The 21,912-nt window shown below is 35.3% G+C and overlaps 1 protein-coding gene across 1 annotated transcript; it reads right to left on the reverse strand.

Moving 5' to 3' along the window:
- Positions 1-14,731: 14,731 nt before the first annotated feature.
- On the reverse strand, positions 14,732-21,159 carry LOC129887974 (calcium-dependent protein kinase 8-like). Its single transcript, XM_055963240.1, has 9 exons — positions 20,928-21,159; positions 19,822-20,346; positions 17,818-17,941; positions 17,591-17,734; positions 17,104-17,256; positions 16,882-16,997; positions 16,455-16,622; positions 15,465-15,695; positions 14,732-15,171 (listed from the first exon to the last, which is right to left on the reverse strand). The coding sequence occupies exons 2-9, from the start codon at positions 20,323-20,325 to the stop codon at positions 15,019-15,021; spliced, it is 1,593 nt and encodes a 530-aa protein (XP_055819215.1). The 5' UTR covers positions 20,326-20,346; positions 20,928-21,159; the 3' UTR covers positions 14,732-15,018.
- Positions 21,160-21,912: the final 753 nt, after the last annotated feature.

The raw sequence follows: 21,912 nt of genomic DNA on the forward strand, positions 1-21,912 counted from the left end.
AATCCTGGACCAAGTTCTCTGGCATTTTGTATTAGGAATGCAGCAGGTGATCTCCAGTATGTAGCAACAAGAAGGATACCAGATGGTTCGAGCTTGATAGCAGAAGCAAGGGCAATACATGAAGGTCTGCTATACTGTGTTACACACACAATGCTGCCAGTGGTGTTGGAAACAGATTCATTGACTATGAAAATGATTTTAACTGGGCAGTGGGAGGCTCCATGGAGTATATCAATGATCATAAATGACATCTCAAGGCATATGAGGGATAAGGAAGTGAGGGTGGAGCATGTTTTGAGAGAAGGAAATGGACTGGCTGATTTTTTAACTAACTATGCCTTTGATTTTGCAGGTGATCATCAATTTGAAAACTTTACTTCACTTCCTATAAAAGCAAAGAAAATTCTAAATACGGAAAAATTACACATACCATACATGAGGATTAGACCAGCAAAAGACCATCACATACCTGGTGATTAGCAACAAGTCGAAGAACAACAACAGCAGCCAAGCTCTGGCTAGTAGATATATCTGTAAGCTGAGACAATGACAATATTCAAGGCAATAAGTTTGCAGTTACATCTCAACGAATACGGAGGATTTCTACTCCATCCTGGAAGCCTGAATAAATATTCTTTTGACTTTGAACCATAGCACCTGGTGAGAGATTGTAGGTGTCTGAAATGGCAAAAAGCCAAGGCCAGAGGATCCGCAGCAGAGTACGCTCCATTCAACATTAGATGTAATTCAACAACTTGGTTAAATTTCAATTTAGGATAGTTGTACTTGCCTTTCCTTTCTTTTAACTTATGTACTTTTATTTTATATTACAATTTTAATATACTACCAAAAAATTCTTTGGTAGTTAAAAAAAAAAAAAAAGCTTTCCTTCTAAAAGAAGGTCCAAAAGCTTCTTTGGCACAGTTTGAGAATCAAAAGAAACCTTTAAATAGCCTCATGTCATCACATTCTACTTAAAATGAACACCTAAATTTCACTTCTTTTTTTGGGTTTAATATTCTAGTATTCGAGATTCACTAGACTGACTTATCTAAATTTGTGTCGAGGTTGTCCACCGAAGGGCCAAAAAATTATCTATTCTCGAAGGTTCGAACACGAGACATCATTTTCAACTATGTTGAGTTCCACATTTGAGTTGATCTTTGTTGCTTCTTCTAATTCTCACATTATATTTTGTATCTGCAATATTATCATAGCCATTCTCCTACTTAGTGGCTTTCAATCTAGTTCACAAGATAACACCACCAATATACTTGATCATGACATTTCCAAGAGAAAAGAAGCATAAGGCAGTCCCAAGGCTAAACAATTTCACAAAGGTATGACACTTGACTACCAAGTTAGAAAAATGGACACATTTTCAATATGGAGGGATACATCGATCATAGAAGTACTCCGAGATATAAACCAAGATAATAAAAGTGGAGCGTACTACCTTGCTGCTCGTTCTCAATTTTATGAGTCTGTTAATTTTAAACAGTCTTATCATCGAGAGACGAGTTTCAAAGTTAGAAATGTAGAAGGGGTGAGTGCTAATGCTACAATTGATAGAATAATGGACACACATGTCATGTTAGAAGAAATGCATACAGTTTCAGTATAAAGGGACATATCGATCAGAAAAGTACTTCAGGACGTAAATAAAAGCAACAAAAGTAAAGCATACGATGTTGTTACTTGTTTTCAATATCACGAGTTTGCTAATTTTAAACAATCTCATCATCAAAACACGAGTCTCAAGCGTGAAAATTTAGAAGGAGCAGATACTAATGGTACAAATGACACAAAAATGTATTTATCAAAAACAAGAAAGGAAAATTTTGAAAAAAATAATAAGAAAGAGGAGGATGATTTGAGAAGGATTGGAGATTTCATTGAGAAGATCAATAGGGATTGGAGGGCAGAAAATTTGGGAATATGTTATCAAAGTCAATGAATTGTACATGGTTGTTGAGTTGTTGACCTTAACTATTATATGAAACAAGAAACTTTGTACTAGAGTTTAGAAGAAAAAAAATAGTTGTTATATATAATTGTGATTGATAATTTTGTAAGGAATTCTTCATTATTCTCCCATTTCAATTTTTGTTGCACCATTCGATTTCAAGAATCAAACGAATTTTTTTTTGACTGTCAATTTTCATATGCCTTATAAATATTTTTGAATGTCAATTATAGTGACTTCTTATTTCCGTAGTTTTCAAATATATAAATTTATTTTGAAAAACTTAAAATTTCATGTACGAATTCAAAATCAAGATTAAAAAGTTTCCTTCTTGAATCTGTCACATAATTTGAGGTGGTGAGTTCTTCTTTCCTTTGTTGTTTCTTTTTGAATTTTAAGTCCTAAATTGTAGTTGTGGGCATTATGATGGAAAAACCCAGAAGTTGATAAATAAAAAACAAAAGAAGCAATAATTGTTAGAGAATTCAAGAAATAATTTAAAGGAAATAGCAATATGGGTATAATTAATTATCAATTTATCATTATAGAATTGAACTCTAACTAACATTAATCATGATATACGAACACAACGTGAATACATCTCAATGCTCATTTTAAATTGTTTTCTTTATTTTTTTTTTTTTGTTATGGGAACAGACCCTACACGAGGCTCCCACCTCTCGTGCACAGTCAGGGGTTGAGCAGCACCCCCAAGCCTTAACATAAATAATCAAAATAAAATACAAGGAGGGGGACATAAACCTTACCTCCGATCCTATGGTGGTTCATAAGTCGGCTAACCTATTAAGGTCGGCTAACTCATCCCCGATACAAAAAGAGACTAACTATAACTAGAAAGCATTAAACCTGTGAGAGGACTCCTATCGGTACAAATCAACTAAGAAAGCATAAATGAGGGAGACTCTCCCCTTCCATGAGAATACAAGAAAGTAGCCTACACTAGTCCTATTCAAGAACAAGTATACGAACCTTCTATCTCGCATGGGTTGGGGAAATTCTTTTCATCTTTGCTCTTTTTAGACATGTCGTACCAAGTAGGTCCAAGGAAAGTTGCAGCAACACCAATCGTAGCCAAGTTGGGAAAATTAGAGATAAACATGTTCAAGAAGGTTGTTTTATCCTTTTTAATCTTCTTCTCCTGAAGCTTGCCATTCCTATCTTGTCTAGCTTTATGTAGCCCTTGGTTTCTTGTGGAAGTTGTTGAAGGTTGTAGAAGTGTTGTGTATTATCAAGTGTATGGCTGTACTTAGATAATGTATCAGCTGGAAAATTTGCTTCCCGAAAAACATGTTTGCATTGGAAGTATTCTAGCAGTTGGACCAGTTGTTGGAGTTCATTAACGTAGTTTTGAATGTTCCAGGGTGGTTTGATGTCCAGATTCAGCCACTTGATCACAAGTTCCGAATCTACTTCCAATATTACTCTATTATAACCATGTTGAATGCACCAATTAATGCCAACACTGGTTGCCTGCACTTCCGCTTGATTATTTGTTCCAACTCCCAAAGGAGAGGCAAAAGCATATATCAAATTACCCTTATGATCCCTTACTATGCCTCCTGCTCCTATCTTTCCTGGGTTGCCTATGGCACTCCCATCAGTGTTAAGTTTAACTATGTTAGGGGGGGGTTTGAGCCATTTAACCTGGGTTACTTTTATGTCATGCTTACAGTTTTCTATCCAAATAATTAGATCTTTCCAAGCTGGTGGCCATTGGATATATGGAAAAACTGTGGTAATAAGCATGTATATTTCTTTGATTATATTGAACTTCACCCTAGTAGTACTAGATTTCTTTCCTCCATATTTACTTGCACACCTGTTCTTCCAGACATTCCAGCAAATAAATATAGGGAGGGCTTGCAACATGAGTTTATGTACAGCATTGTTTGGTTTGTAGGTCCACCATCTCATCAAGATGTCTCTAATGGAGTTGTGGTCCTGCCTGATTCCCCCCCAGTTAGAGAAATATGTCCAGATGTGTTTAGCAAAGCTTCCAGAGACAAATATGTGATCTATGTTGTCCAAACCAGGCCTGTAGCAGCATGAGCACTCTACAGTTTCTCTCCCAAAAGAAATCAGTTTATCATTGGTTGGCAGTTTGTGTCTCAATGCTCTCCAAAGCAAGAATGAAGCCTTGAAAGGGATGTTAGTATGCCATGTCATCCTATCTATCAATGTCTTGTTTTTTTTCTTTCTCACATTTTCCCAAGCTGATTTACAAGTGAAATTTCCATGTGATTGCAGCTTCCATTGAGCTTGATCTAATGTGTTTTGTTGGTACATGATTTTAGTATTGAGAATTGTGTGTATCATGTGTTGAGGGGCCTGTTGCCTGATTTTCTCTTCATTCCATTTTCCATTTGTCAAGAACATGGAGACAGTGGAGTTGTTGAATCTTGGAATATATTCATAGTGATTGGCTAGAGGGCCAATACCCAGCCAATCATCCCACCAGAAACTGCAGTTCCCTGAACATAAGGTCCACTTAATGTGAGGTTCTATGTCACCTTTGTTCTTCATCACGTTCTTCCACATGAGAGATTGACCTGTGTGCCACTTTTTTGTGACAGGGTGAGCTCTTTTGCAGTATTTAGCTCTCAGGAAATCCCCCCATAAAGATCTCTTAGTTCTGAACAACCACCAATGTTTGTATTGCATTGCCAGACATATATCTTCCAAGTTTTTTACACCAATACCTCCCTCCTCATATGGTAAGCTAAGGGTTTCCCAAGAGGCCCAATGGTACTTCCTTTTCTCCTTATCCCAACCCCAGAAGAAGTCAGCAATAAGGCATTTTATTTGTTTCAAAGTGGTTCTGGTAGGGGTTATGGCAGTAACAGATGTATAGGAAGTGATTGAAGCACTGATTTGATCAAAGTGGCTCTCCCCCCATAGCTTAGCATCTTTGTCTGCCACCCTTGAATTTTAGCAATCACTTTTGAAACTATACCAGTGAAATGTATGACCCTTTGTCTTCCTATATACAATGGACATCCCAAGTATGTCATAGGCCCATGAGTGCATTTATAACCAGTGATGGTCACTACTCTATCCATTATATCATCAGGGGTATTGGTAGGGATTAAGATTTGGCTTTTGTCCTTATTAATAAGCTGCCCAGAAATGCCTTCATACATCTGAAGAGTCTTCATGATGAGTTGAAGGGAATACTTGGAAGTTGAGGTGAAAATAATAATGTCATCTGCAAAACTCAAGTGGTTAATTTGAGGACCCCTTTTCTCCATTTGAAAACCAGTGTATAGATAGTGCTGATGAAGGTTGTTTAACATTCTGGTCAGTACTTCTGCACCAAGAACAAAGAGAGCAGGAGAGAGTGGGTCTCCCTGTTTGAGACCTCTTGTTGAGTGGAAAAAACCATGCCTGCTGCCATTTATGATGACAGAGTACCAATTGTTAGACATTATTCTCCATACCATGTCTATGAAGGTTTCCCCAAATCCCATCTTTCTCATGACAAGACAGATAAAGGACCATGAGACTCTATCATAAGCCTTGGCCATGTCAAGTTTAATAACCACATTATCTCCAATTTTGGGTTTGTTTATGTTATGCATAATTTCTTGAGCCAGCATAATGTTCTCAGATATGCTCCTTCCTTGGACAAATCCAGACTGATTATCAGAAATAAGATGTGGAAGGATGGGAGCCAGTCTGCTACTAAGGAGTTTGGAGATTATTTTGCTACTAAAATTGCTGAGAGATATAGGTCTGAATTCAGATAGTCTATTAGGATGTTCAACTTTTGGGAGTAGAACCAGACATGCATGAGAGACGTATTTTGGGATGTCATGGCCATTAAAGAAAAACAGAATCAGCTCCAAAAGGTCCTCACTGATAATGTCCCAGCATACCTGGAAAAACTTGCCACTCATCCCATCAGGACCTGCAGCAGAAGTACCATTCATAGAGAAAATCACTTTCTGTACCTCCTCTTTAGTAGGTACCCTTTGCAACATGTGGTTTTGATTGTCACTGACCTTTCTAGGTATGTACTTAAGGAAATCTTCATTGATTTTCTTGTTGTCTGTAGTAAATATCTTTTCAAAGTAATGACATGCAGCCTTGGCAATTTCCTCATTTCCCTGAATACTATTACCCTGATCATCCTCAATTTTGTGAATATACAGTCTTCTCCTTCTCCCTCTAATGATAGCATGGAAGTAATTGGAGTTGGCATCCCCTTCCTTAAACCATTGGAGTTGAGTTTTTTGTTTGAGGATGGATTGCTCTATCTTTAGATACCTGATGTATTTGGCATTGATCAAGTTCAACTTGGTTCTATTATCTTCGGAGTTATCACTGATTATTGCATCCTCAGCCTCTATAACTTTTGTCTCAAAATCAGTGATGGAAGAGAAAATATCACCATATTCTTGTCTTGACCACTTACTCAGAGTGCTTCGCACTCTTTTCATTTTGTCCTGAAATCTTCTCATAGGATTTCCTGCGGCAGGTTTTCCCCAGCACGTTTTCACTACATCAAGGAAGCTATCATTATCAACCCAGCAGTGTAGAAACTTAAAATACTTAGGGGCATTGTTCTGTCTCTCTGCACACTCCATGAATAAAGGGCAATGGTCTGATCCAGTGGAAGCTAAATGAGTAATAGTAGTCATGGGCATCATGTCTAACCACTTATCATTTACCATAGCTCTATCTAGTCTCTTCCAAATCCTGGCATCATTATCTCTGTTGTTACACCATGTATACTTTGCACCATGAAAACCCAAGTCTATGAGTCCACAAGTTTCAATAGTACTTATGAATTCAAAACTTTTGTTCATGTTGTAGGGTATGCCCCCCAGCTTCTCTTCAATGCCAGTGATTACATTAAAATCCCCTATTGTACACCATGGTTTGCCTACACTGGAATATAGCAGTAGTTTATCCCAAAGATCTCTTCTCAAATGATCTTTACATTTAGCATAAACAAAGGTTGTGAGATAGGTAATATGCCATGTAACATGTTTGATCTCACAGGTAATCTGCTGCTCATCCTGATCTATAATGGAGCATGCTACATCTTTATTCCAGAAGAGCCAAATTTTGTTGTTGGAATTATGAATAGCACTGTCCATATTAAGCTGAATTTTATGTGAATTGAGGTGTGATTGGTTTGAGAATGGTTCAAGAATTGCCATCATAGAGATTTTGTGATAGTCTTTGAGTTTTTGAAGTCTATCTAGTGAACCCTGAGTATCGATACTCCTTGCATTCCAACATAGGGTATTAATCATTGAGACTTATTTGATTTGGACCTTGTTTTGATGCCACTTTTGCAAATAGCATTATCAGAACTTGTTGTGTTATCTTGTTGCTTCTTTTTCCTATTTTCTTGCTGACCCCTGGTAGAAAGAGCCCTCCTTTCCTCCTCTTCTTTTTGAACCTCATCATATTGGTCAGGATCTTCCTCATCCTCAGAATGTGTGACTCTGTATTCATCTGTTAGTTCTTGTGGAGTAATTTCCTTGTTAAGGGCACATTTTCCAGTATTCGGTTTCTGAATTTGCAAAGCTGTCACATGGATGCCTGCATGTTCCACCACCAATACATCATGTAAGCTCTGTTGTCCTGATTGCATTTCTTTAATAATTTTCTTCTTCAACGCATCCCTTTTCTTCTTACTAAGTGCTAATGTAGACTTGTTGTTAAACGCCTGAGGACTCTCATTTTGCCTTTTCGGATCCGGAGGTTCCTTATCCATTGTGTAGCAGTCCTCTTCTTGTTGTGAGTATTCATTGTACCTCTCCTTTCTGGTTACAGTTGTAGTAGTTACCTCTGTGGTAGCAGGAGCTCTAATGTCTTTCCTATGGTCAACCAAAGTACTTTCCCTCCCTCTGGTAACCCCTTCCTGCAAGTTAGTGGGTTCCTCCTGTATTTCCTCATCCTCACCTCCATAAACTACAACAGCTACATCATTCACAACAATAAAATTATTGGGGGAGCCATGAGGCTGTGGGAGAGATAAGTCAATACCTGGCTCCTTCATTTTTGTAATATTGCAGTCGTCCTCAAGTGTATCATTTGTGTCTGCATTTAAACCAATAATCGGGACTTGGGGGTGTGGGAGAGATAAGTCAATACCTGAATCCTTCCTTTTTGTCGTATTGCAGTCATCATCCAGTGTGTCATTTGTGTTAGCATCTAAATCATTAATGGGGACTTGGGGGTGTGGGAGAGATAAGTCAATACCTGAATCCTTCCTTTTTTTTGTTGCAGTCGTCATCCATTGTGTCATTTGCATCAGCATCTAAGCCATTAATGGGGACTTGGGGGGATGGGAGAGATAAGTCAATACCTGTTTGCTTTGCTAGATTCTGCTTTGATTGAACATTCTTTTGTTGTTCCTTCTGTCTTGGTTTTTTCTGAATTTGCCATTCTTGTTGTTCCTCCTTGTTTTTGTTCCTATTTTGGTGTTGTCTCTGTCTCCAAGCTTGATTTTCTTTTGTACCTGCATTAGTTAAAGATATATTATTCTCAGGCATTTGTACAGTGGTTAAGGGACATACCTGGTTGTCATCTTCTTTCCTGGTTTTATTATTCCTTGCTTCTTCAGCTTCTTTCCTTTCTTCATCTCTCTTCTTGACATTACATCTTGTCATAGTATGTCCTTGATGCTTACAGTAAGAACAGTATTCAGGTAAACCTTCATATTGTATAGCTTGCCATCTGCCTTTATTGTGATCCTCTTCATCAATTCCTAACCATACATGTTGAGGCCTTTCCTTGGTGATATCCATTTGTATCCTTACTTTTGCAACACTGCCTCTAGTTTTTTTAAGAGATGTTGCATCCAGGTACAGGGTTTTACCAATCGGGTCTAAAAGGGTGGTTATAAACTCTTTATTGTAACAATGCCACGGTAGTTCTGGTAGTATGACCCAAACTGGTACGATAGGAGTTTCCTCCTCTGGCCTGAAGGTTGGAGTCCACAATTGTAGTCGCATAAGTTGCCCATCAATATACATTTTCTGTTTATTCCAGACTGAAATATGATCTTCCTCATTATCAAGATCAATGTAAATGTGTCTTGCATTGAAATGAGCAATTTTGACACCTCCTGTGAGTTGAGTCTGCTGAATAAAGCTTCTTCTGATAAGCTCTATCTTGGGCATTGTATTGGTGAATTTTCCTATTAAAGTATACTTACATCTAGACGCAAGTTTCACAAAAAAGTCTTCCTTTTTATAGATTATAGCTGGTAGGCCCTGTCTTGTGGTGTAGACAGGAGGTGAAATATTAATAGGCGCTTCAGTTCTATTTTGGTTAACTCTTAGTCTAGTCGCATAAGTTTGTATAACTGTAAATGGACTTGGTTCTGGGACAGAATCTATTTTGGAGCTCTGCAACTGAGGTAGCTGTTTTGGTTTTGTGGGAGGTTTGTCATTTGAATTCTGGATATTTGGTTTATACTGAGGGTTGTGTTTAACAAAGTTGGATGTTAGCTTGGTAAGATCATGAGGGAGTTGAGTCTTGTTAGATGCTGAATTGTTATGATTAATCTTGGTACTGTTATTACATGCATCATTTTTTCCTATGTTGTCCTGAGTATCAGTTTCTATAGCGATAGGATTCAACTCATTTTCACCCTTATTTTCCTTATTTACCTCTTTCGACTTATGTTCAATCGGAATAGATACACTCTTACCTGGATTGATTTGGATATTGCTCCTTGTCGTTTCTTCACTCTCGATATTCGACTGTTTCGAGATCCTTTCCTGTGAGGCATTTCCAGCACCAGTTGATACGCTCGCCGAGTCCTCCACATTTTGTGTACCTGTGTCGAATCTCTTCAAATTCAAGAAGTTCTCATCTGAGTTAGAGAACTCTTTATCAGAGGAACCACTCTCAGTATCCGAGTCACCTTGGGTATCCCCAGATTTTCCGATTGGGAGTGTGAAATCGTTTGAGATTTGTTGTGAATCAGACTTCGCGTCTTTACCCTGAGTTTCACCATTGCTTCTATTTTGTGACCAGGAGATGATTTTTTGTGCCCAAGCTAGCTGTTCCTTCGAAATCTCTACAGGGGTCGCAGTGTTGTAGTCGATATACGAAGAGCTACGAATGGAATTAGGTGTTGATTCCAGTTGGGTCTTGTTCCTGGGTGAGAGACGCTCCTCTTGGACTAAGTCCGGTGGTCTGCGGAGTGCCACCGGCGGCGTTAGGGCCATTCCGGCAGCTCTGTATACTGTCGCCGTTTGAGTATTGTAGAGAGAAGGGAGAGTATTGTAGAGAGAGAGAGATTTAGGGCATACTAAAATTCAATGAATTGTTTTCTTTATTGAATAAGTTAAGTGAGCCAATCAATGTGACGCCCCTGACAGAATGCGAGCTGTACATTTTGGCGTAGCTCAAAAAATAGATTTGTATGGGTCTAAGCTCAAAATGGATAATATGTATCATGGATTTGATCTTTTAAATTTGCCTTCACCAAATATTTACTGAACTTTATTTGTTAGATTTGACAAAGATTATGAAAAATAAGATTTAGTCATAAACACCAACAAAATCCAATCAATTCTAAAATCTACAATACAAAAAATAACACTAGACACTAAAAAATATATTAACAATAGCAAAAATGACACCTCAAAAATGCATACCATTCTAAAAATAAAAAAAATAGTAGAAATTACAAATATTGTATCTCTAGATGTGAATTTTCGCTATTTTTTTCTTTTCTTTCATAGTTTCCGTATGTAGTGGCAGACTGAGATTCAACTTGGAACCTTAAGGTTGATCTTGGACTCCCGAAATCACTAAGCCAACTTCTAGTTTTGTGTACAAGGAATTCAATCTCTCTCTCTCTCTCTCTCTCTCTTTATATATATACATAAAAAGATAAAAAATAAAAATCATTTATACACATTATAATTTTTTGTCGAGAAGATTCAGGTGAACCCTCGACATCCCCTAGATCCGTCCATGTTTGTAAAGTCTCACAAACAGAATTTGGTAATATTTGACAAAAATAATAATATATTAACTTTTGACATTATTAAAGAACCAAAATTATTCAATATATATTTAAGGGACTATTTTAGACCCACGATAAAAAATAATAAATCATTTTTACCATTTCCTCATGTACATGACTTAACAACTCCAGGCATAAATTGCCCCCTAAAGTTGTACCGAAAAGTCAATTACACACTTAAATTATCATGACGATCTATTACACACCTAAACTACCTAAAATTGAAACTATTACCCCCATACAACTAACATGGCAAAAAACAAAAAGTAGCGCGTCAGATTTTGTAAAGTAAAAAAGATTAAAAACCCAAAATCACCTCACCCCACATCCTTTCTTCTTCACACCCACCTCCATTTACTCCCATTTTGAATCTTGATTTTTTTCTTTCAAAACCCATTAAAGTAAAATAATTAAAAGAACAAAATCACCCCATCCCCACGTCCTTTCTTCTTCACACCCACCCACCCTCTTCTTCTTTACACCACCTCTATTTACTCCCCATTTTGAATTTTGATTTTTTTTTCTTTCAAAACCCATTAAGAAGAAGAAGAATTCTTCTCCCCATTTTGGTGGAGAAGACGATTGGGGTTTGGGAGGGGGGGGAGGGGTCGGAGGGGTGGTTAATAATTAATTAGAAGTTAGTTTGTATAAAATATAGTTAATAAAATAAAATTTAATTAATAAAGAAAAGAAAAGAATATAAAAAATTGAATGGGTAGTTAATAATTAATTAGGATTTAATTAATATAAAATATAGTTAATACAAGAAAAGTTAATTAATAAAGAAAAGAAAAGAAAAGAAATATAAAAAAAATTGGATGGGTGGTTAATAATTGATGGGTAGTTAATAATTAATTAGGATTTAATTAGTATAAAATATAGTTAATAAAAGAAAAGTTAATTAATAAAGAAAAGAAAAGAAAAGAAATATAAAAAATCGGATGAGTGGTTAATAATTAATTAGGAGTTAATTAGTATAAAATATGGTTAATAAAAAAAAAGTTAATTAATAAAAAAAAGAAAAGAAAAAAATATAAAAAATCGGATGGATAGTTAATAATTAATTAGGAGTTAATTAGTATAAAATATAGTTAATAAAAGAAAAATTAATTAATAAAGAAAAGAAAAGAAACAAAAATATAAAAATTTATAATTTCTGACGTGACGATGACGTGGCGCCACGTGGCAGCGAGTGTAATACACCACATACTATGAGAATGATGTTATGCGTTCAGATGTGTAATAGTTCACTTTTAGGTAGTTTAGATATATAATAAATCGCTATAATAATTTAAGTGTGTAACTGATTTTTCGATACAAATTAAGGGGGAATTTATGCCTTTTCGATTAAAAAAAAGTCATAAACTTAGCTTTCACACCACACCACACCGCACCTCACCATCAAAATCTTCAAAATGTGCTCAAAAAGCTTAGTTGGCATATGACTTTTTAAAAGTCATAGAAATGCCTTTAAAAAGGGGACTAATATGATTTATGAGTTATCCTATTTTTGTGTTTCTACAACCATGTTGAGTTCGACATTTGAGTTGTTCAATCAAGCAAATTCCATTAATTCTTTTGTTGCTTTCATTTTTTGCAATTTGATCATTGTCATCATACTAGTTAATAATAGTAGCTCAAACAACAAAATTGTTCCACTTTCCAAGACTTTCTGTAAAAATAATTGTTCTGTTTTGGACAAGACCAATGGTTTAACACATACAATTGCAACAACCACTAGTATAAAATTGGCTGCAAGGGACAATGACAACCACGACGACGATGACGACCAGAGGAGTGATGATGAGAAAGAAGAAGAAGAAGATGATGAGCTAACAAGAAAAGTTGAAGAATTTATTCAGAAGGTAAATAGATGTTGGAAAGCAGAGAAATTGAGTGCATAGTTTTGTAAGTTTTTTGTTTTTGGAGGTTTTCGAATTATTTTATCAGATGCTACTCAATTAATAATAGTTATTATCTCAGAAAGTTATTTTCTTCGTTAAAATCATTGACGACTTTCTGAGAGACGACATAAGAAATCAACCCCAGGATTTTCCCATTCATTTTCTTTTTACTGTGGATATATGTAATATATCGATATTATAAAATTTTCATGATGAAAGAATGTCCAAATTCTTTTGTTTCCTATCCTAACCAAAAAAAGAAAGAATGTAAAGCTATTTTATGTCATTTTCTTCTCATGTTTTTCTTTTCTAGCTCTAAGAGTTTTGAAGTATTGATTACATTATCAGTGTTGTTCAAATTTTTTAAAAATATCGATGGTGTGTATCGAATTATGCAAAAATAGTGTATTTTCAAAGGATCCAACATATATACAATAACATTTTTAAAGAATTCGAACAACATAGATTATTATAGCCAAAGTATAATATACATATAAGAGCAAAACATCTCTATCTATAAATTTTCTGTTCCTGTTAATCAATTTAATTTCAACCACAAGAATAGGGACCGATAATAAAAAGAACTCATATTCTCGTCCTGACAATATTGCACAGTACTTGTAAAGGTAGGTGCAACACATTCAATTGCTAGATGTTGTACAAACATTATCGGTTTATCTTTACTTGTTATATTGAGGTAACATATACTCCGTATTATTTTTTAATATAACTAATCTTACTCTTATGGATAATTATCTGCATTAATCTACTAATATTATCTGACAATGTGAAAATTCTTTTATAATGTCAATGTATATAAATTAAACTCAACAAGATATTGCCACAATTTAAGCCCTATTAACACATGTTGTCCGCTTTGGTCGAATAGACTTCACGTATTCATCCCTAAAACTTCATCGTCATCAAATCCAAAAACATGCATATCATATGAACTTACTCAATATTAGATAAACACTTCACATTTCTCTTCTTTCCGATATGAGATATTTACTTAAAGTGTAATAACTCATATGTACCTCTTCTTTAGAAGTTTGTCAATTTAAAAGTCCGTAAGTCTTTTTTAAACTCGCCCTCCGCCGTGGACGTCACATACATGATGCTCTTTCTGTAATTTAACGTTTAGGAGAGCCAATAATAGGGAAACAAACAAGTATATTTGAGTTGGAAGGAAACAACTCTTTCCATCTGTCAATCAAGTTGGTGGAGTTGGTAGTTTCCAATAAAAACAAATAAATGACTTAAGAATTCAGAAAATCATTTATAGATATGTAGCTCAATAATGAAATATAGAAGTAGAATCAATGAGAAGTTGACTTATTCATCTTTCCCACCTTTTAAAGATGACATTATTAAAGCTACCAAATAATCAAATTCCTCTGTCATTAATTAAAGATTTTGAATTTGAGCAACATCTTTTTCTTTAACGGCCTTACGCAATATGAATCCAAATTGAAAAAAAATACATCTTTTTGCCCTTAGCAATCAAGTTTATTGTCTAGTGAGACACAAATTCTTTAAGTGAACAGGACATAACTTATGAAATATTATAATACAAAAATAAAGACTGACACCTCACAGAAAAGTTGCTTGCCTTGAGGAATAAAAATTAAAAATCAACACAAAATAGGAGCAAAAGTGTCAATGACCCATCCAGATTAGTCGCAAGACCAACAGGAATACCGAACACCGGATAGGAAATAAATAACAGCTGCAGTACATTATAAAAACACTTAAACTTGTTCTCCATGGTCAGTTGAATGCTCTAACCTATCAACTAATCATCTAGACACTACAACTAGCATCTCGTAAACTAGGTCCTTAATTCAATAATGAATGTCTAAGAGAAAAATGTTTAACTTTTTTTATGATCTCTGATTCCATATATTTACAAGTAAAATAAACCTAGTTTTCCAGATTCCACATACATTCCATGATATTGTCTATGACGGAGTTTAAAGGGCAGAGGGGTAAAACGGAAAGAGAGGAAACAAGACTTTCATGCTCAATGATAAAATGAAAAAAGGGATATATATACACACGTATATTAAAGAAAGAAAAATATATTTTTTCCTCTTTTAACATTTCTTTCTTCTGGATTTGATGGTCTAGACGTTGTTTTCAACTTGTAATGAGCCACCCCTCATCAATTTTAAGCTGAGACTGTTAAAACGTTCACGAGAATATTGTCTCGATGCTTTTCTCCAATCCGTACCAGCCTTCATCATCGCAGCAAATTCCTCATAACTAATCCGACCATCCTGCAGGTTTGACAAAACGAGATGAGGCTGAGCTCCCAAACTCCGGGAAAGAAGTTAATCCAAATGAGTAGGATATATGACCATATACGTGTAGGCATCAAGGTATACGTGTATATAATATGAAGGACTTTAGAGATAATATGGCACAACTAGGTGCAGTATTTGAGCTCTAAACTCAAACGAGAGTTCAGAAGGAAACTTCAACATTAGCACCAATGCATAATATTTGCACTGTTAACAAAACAACGAAAAATTACTAAACGGTGTACATGTACAAAAATGGACATACTGACCTTGTCTGTATCAACATCATGCATAATGGCATTGGTGACTTCCTCACTATTGCTGTCATCCTCATCACTCAAGGCATTACGCAGCTCTTCAATCTCTATGTAACCACTCTGGTTTTTGTCAAAAAATGAAAATGCTTTGTGCAGGTGTTCATCATTGGCCATCTTTCTAAGATGAATAGATACAGCAACAAACTCTGCATAATTTAAACTTCCATCTCCATCAACGTCGGCCTGTAAAACCGATACAGAAAAATAAAATCATAATAAAACAAAAGTTAAGAAAATAAAACAATAAGCACCAAAGACCCAAAAGGATCAGAGAAATGTTTTTTTACTGGAAAATAATAAGCACCAAAGTAGGGATGCCCATTCAAGCTCATTTAGCTACAGATATTTCTACACTGAAATGGTACAATGTTACAACTTATCTTGACAAAGTATATTTCGTAATCAATCAATTTCCTGATAGTAGGTGAAAGACAAAAGTCTAATGCTAACTTCTTATCAACAACAACAACGATTTGATCCCAAACTAGTTGGGCTTGGCTCTAAGCTATACAAGTATTATAGATCTATTCATCTCCGTGGATTTCTTAAAGTTCATGCTTATCCCTGCGACACAGCATCAACATACAAATCTCTAACCAAACTGAAAAGACTCTTAGCAAACACTGGGACATCAATGTAAGTGTACCATTAACAATCTAGCCTTATCCAACTACTTGGTATCCTTTACTTCCTTCCATTGAATATTTTCTTTACTAAGTTCACATGGATTCTGAGAGGTTTTCGGACTTTTTAAAATAATGTCCATCGATGTAACTTAGAGTTCTATGTAAGACATGGCCATATAATCTCAGGCACCTGCCTTCTCTTCGAGGCAGAAAAGTTCTGGTAATATTAGCAGCTAACTTTCAAATATTATGTTTACCCCCGGTAGAGCTATAAGAAAGAAAATCAAGCCAAGAAGCAGGGTATGAGAATGCTTACTGCTTCCATGAGAATCTGAAGATCAACATCCGGGATCTGATGCCCAACCTTCTGCAGGCCATTTTTAAGTTCTTCAAGGTTTATCTTGCCCTTCTTTCTAGTATCCATCATTTCAAATGCTTCCTTCATTCCAGCGACTTCCTCCGCAGACAAAAACTCAGCTATAACCTGTACTTGGAATACAAGAAAGTACATGTATCAAGAAGCTAAAAAAAACGAAACTTGGTCAAAATCTGAGAAACATCTCTCATTTTTTATGATGAGAATTAAGTCTTTATTAAAGAGCACAAGGCAGTGCAGTAAATAGTTAGAGACAATCTTCTCTCCTTCATTTCGGGCTTTGAGGAAAAGTATATGAATTCATCTTTATTGGACATTGAAGAATCCTGAGTTTACAAATATGATTGCAGACTAAGTGTGTGCTTACCGTCAGAGCTTTTTTCTTGAGCTTGTTCATCACTGAAAACTGCTTGAGTCTTGCTTTTACAGTCTCACCCAATGAGACGTTTGGTGCTTTCTTTATATTTTGTAACCAGGGATGCTCTGCACCACAAGAGTTAAAGCCCCCGAAAAGACACTTATCAGAGAGAGAGAGAGAGAGAGAGAGAGTGTAAGACCACGAAGAATCTCAATATTCCACAAACATTACCAAGAACTTGATGAGCTGTGAGACGTCGACATGGATCTGGATCAAGCATTTTCTTTACAAGATCCTTTGCATTATCAGAAACTTTAGGCCATGGATCCCTCCTGAAATCAATCACAGAACGAATAATCGCTTGGGCTACTCCTTGTTCAGTCTCTGCAAATATTAAAAGGATCTTAAGGGAAGTAGCAAGAATACGTTAACATATTTATGCAAGTTATTTTAGAAACAGTCCAACCGATAAGAACCATTAAGAGAAGCCAAAATAATTGAACAAGAAGGCAAACAACTTTGATCCACATTGGTAAAAGCAGAGCAATGTTGCACCTCACTCGCCCAGTCATCTAATATTTCAACGACATATTCCGACATGAATCAAGTTCTACTTCATATTTTGCAACCTTATCAAGTTCTAAAAATTGGACATGAAAATCTCTGCATCGAGGTTTGTTCAATGGTTATAAAAAATGAAGCAAGAAAATAAGCAGACCTGCCCAGAAAGGTGGAACACCACAAAGAAGAATGTAAAGTATTACTCCAGCACTCCAGACATCGACCTCTGGTCCATAATTGCGCTTTAGGACCTCAGGAGCCATGTAATAAGGACTTCCCACTATCTCATTAAAGCGTTCCCCTGTTAAAGAAGTTAAAATGTGAAATCCTTTTTTAAGCATGATAAAAGGCTTAAACTCACTGTTTCATTTCAAATTCCATTACCAGGTTTAAAGAATACAGACAATCCAAAGTCAATAGCCTTCAGCGGAGCTGTTTCTTTCTTGTTACCAAAAAGAAAGTTCTCAGGTTTGAGATCACGATGCATTACCCCATGCCTGTGACACATCTGCAATAGCATTGGATATTTATAAACTGACTGTTGACATAATAAAACCAGAGAGTGAAACATGACCATAAATGTATGGGCCTCTACACACTTAAATATGTATTAAGTTATCTGCTTATCCAATAGCTTTACCATGCCTTTCAGATAACAGTTTAACACAAACCAAATGAAGAAAAGTTCAACACCACATAAATACAATAATCTCTCTTTGATTGATCAATTGTGACACATTCATGATTTACATATGAAACAAGATTCCTACCAACTCACAAGTATTTCATAATGTCATGCAGGCCAATCTAACTATAAAAAGAATCCAACTTAATCACCTTTACAATGAAACGATCAGCAACAACTTCAGTAGACAGCTTAAATTTAACGTCGGTTCTCATCTCTCTAAGTTGTAGTTAATTAGCTGTTGTTGGTGACTAATCCACTCAAATTAACAACAAATTACTATTCCACCTAAAAGAGTTTGGACATCCATGATTAGAAATGAGGATAAAGATACATTAAGTACGTGCAGTAGATACATAGTGTCTAGTGGCTGCTGTCATTTTTTATGTATATGGGTACAACTATCTACGCTCGGAGAACAATGTCGGGGACAGGATGAGAGCCTTCCGTTGGTTACTATTGGTCCAGGTCATTTCGGGGCAAGCGGAAAATTCATAATTAAATTGAATAGATGTATCTAGGGAGGGGCGAGCCCGGCAACCCCATGCCGAAGAATAACATTTGAAGTAGAAAGCACTTGCTTTTTGGGAGAGTCGACCACATTTACTTCAGTACACAAATTAAATTCAAATTCCATTATCATTTCCCTAAACTGTAGAGCTTTATTAAACTTTGCGTGCATCAATCAAATTCTGTGGTAGGCCGCTATAGCTAATACTCCACAGAAACAACTGACTCTTCCACTCAAAAGTATTAGTTTGAAAACTACTGGTTAATAGTAAAGATAAAGACCAATATTTCAAGTGGATAACTATTTTGACTGATCTACTTTCCCAAGTATTTGTTACTGCTCTAACTCGCTACGCCCAAGACTACGATGAATTGAAGGATTGTTAGTCTTTTGAGCGGGATATCCTCTATCGCCAATTAGCTTCATTTATATCACTAGGATGATTAAGACTACACCATGAAACTTTCAGAAGTTTTCCTTTTCTGGGTATTTGAGTGAGATGATACAGAACAATGCTACAGTCCACAAGAGACAGCGAAGTGAAATGAGTAAAGAAATAGAACTAGCAAAGAATGAACCTCTTCTCATACTTCATATAATTATCAAGAAAAAAGAAAAGATAACATCTCATTATAATTTGGCGGTAAGGGAAATTCCATGAGGATATCAAGGTAAATGCTACAGCATGAATGTACACACTAGAATAACGCCATTGATTGGCATCTACTCATCAAATAGGTCTCTCTTATTAGAATATGATTTTCTTTCTAATTTGAAATTGCCAGACGTCTTTAACAAAAACCCGAAACAAAAAGACAGGATACCTCCATCATGATATAAGACCCATACAAAAGCTTTGAAGAACTCAGTGAAAGAAGCACCACAAGTTACTACATAAAAACCAAATGGCATCAACTGTGAACTACAACAACAACATACTAAGTGTAGTCCCACAAGAGGGGTCTTGGGAGGTACTGTGTATGTAGCCCTACCCCTACCTCGTGAAGGTAAAGAGGTTGTTTCCGGTGGATCCTCGGCCTAAGTAACGCATATATAAAAACAATATGAAAAGGAAATACAGTAATGAAGAAGCTAAGCTATGCTGAAAATAATGGATAAAATAAGATAACCTAAGCAAAAGGTAATAAAAACAGCAGGTAATTGTGAAGTAAGAAGCTGATAAAAACTATACCTGAACGATTTCCACAACAGTCTTCAAAATCCCAGCAGCTGCCCTCTCCGTATAGTGGCCTCTAGCAACGATTCGATCAAACAACTCCCCACCCTCACACAATTCCATCACAATGTGCACTGCATTATCATCCTCATATGTATCCTTCAAGGTAACAATATTGGGATGCATAGGCAAATGTTTCATGATCTCAACCTCTCTCCTAACATCATCAATATCCACTGCAGTCCTAAGCTTCTTTTTGGATATCGATTTGCAGGCGTATTTCTCGCCTGCTTCCAAGTCAGTACATAGATAAGTAACCCCGAATTCTCCTCTTCCGAGCTCACGGCCCAAATCATACTTGTCATGTATATTTGTTCCTGTTGGATCTTTTAATACAACAAGCTTGTTTCCACTCCCACAGGCATGTTTAGTCCCCCCATAATCAATTGAAAAAGGGTTGGGTTTGTTATTCTTCTTTTTTTCACCAGATTTACCCGGTTTCACACAGCAATTACCCATGATACTTTATAAGATCAACTCCTGAAAAATATCAATCAAAGTTCAAAAGTAAATTGATTCTTTAAATAACTAACGACCTTTTTTTAATAAACAATGCTTACAATGACTAAAAACAGCAAAATAACAACAAAATCCCAACTGTTAAATAAAGATTTCAAGAATAGGAGATCTCCAAGAATCCTGGAAATTATTCAGATTCTGTGAAAATCTATTACTTTTTCATTCCAGAAAAAGATTAATTTTTTTTAAAAGGGGTGATAAATTAAGGAAATCCAGCAGCAATGAAAGCTTAAAGAACAATGAAATGCAGCAGAAAAACCAAAATCCACCTGAAAAATGTTGTTTTTTCCTCTATAATCCTGAAAAATCAGATAAAAACCAACAAAGACTGAATCTTGAAATAAATAACAATCAAATTATTCAATGATTTCAAGAAAATTATAAGCACAGATTCAGACAAAAGATCTCCAACAATTTTGGAAAATTAAAAAATAGACAAAAATTAAAGGGTAAGTATAAAGGAACCCCACAAAATTACAAAGCTCAAATAACAATAAAATGCAGCAGAAAGTAAAGAAGGAAGGGAAAAAAAGAAACCCCACCTGAAAATTGTTGATTTTTTCCTTAAAATTATAAGCCAAAAAAGAGAGGAAAAAAGAAGAAGAAAAGGAAGAGACTAAAATGTAGAGAAGAAGAAAAAAAGGGAAAATGATAGGAAGGTTTTATGAAGATGTGAAACAAAATCCGCCATTGACAGGAGAGAGTTAAAGCTCTTTTTTTGCAGAGAGAGAGAGAGAGAGAGGCTTTTCTCTCCTGCAATTCCCCTTTCTTGTCTTGTTTCTTTCTATAGCTTTTTCTAATTCCTATCTCTAATTTTGAAAAAAAATAAAACTTTCTTTTACATAAAAATAAAAATAAAAATTAATGTCTCAATTTATTTTTTTACAACTTCTAGAAATGAATTTGTCCTTTTTTTTTAAACTGGTGTTCGAATAAGCTTGCGTTTGTCTCATATATTTATTATCAATCATTGGTTGAACTAGTCTAGTGTACATTTTTACTTTCCTTTTGCAAAATTTTGAAAAAAAAGGCTCAAAAAATTATCCTATTAATTTGAGAAATGAATTTTAATAACGACGGCAATATCATATCTAGTGTAATCTCATAAAGTAAATCAGTGGCGAAATCATTTTGTGGCTAAGGGTTCATCCAAACCTCCTTCGACAGAAAATTATATCATTTATACATGATTAAAATATTTTTTTATGTATATAAAGTAGATATTGAATCCCTTTCGACTACTTCGTGTATCTACTTATTTAAATTTTGAACCCCATTATTCAAAATTTTGATTTTACCACTGATTTACATTGGATAAAATATACGCAAATTTTATAGTAAGAAAAACTGTTTTCGACAGAGATTCTCATCACAAGGAAAAAAACAATTCAAAATAGTATAGAGAAAGAAATAACGAAAATATAAAAAATTATGAAAAAATACTATAGAAAACATGACAAATCATCCTAAATAATAGTTATAAAAAATAAAATAATAATGAAAATGTAAAAAAAAAAAAAAAAAAAC

This window comes from Solanum dulcamara, chromosome 4 (assembly GCF_947179165.1).
Source record: "Solanum dulcamara chromosome 4, daSolDulc1.2, whole genome shotgun sequence".
NCBI lineage: Eukaryota > Viridiplantae > Streptophyta > Magnoliopsida > Solanales > Solanaceae > Solanum > Solanum dulcamara.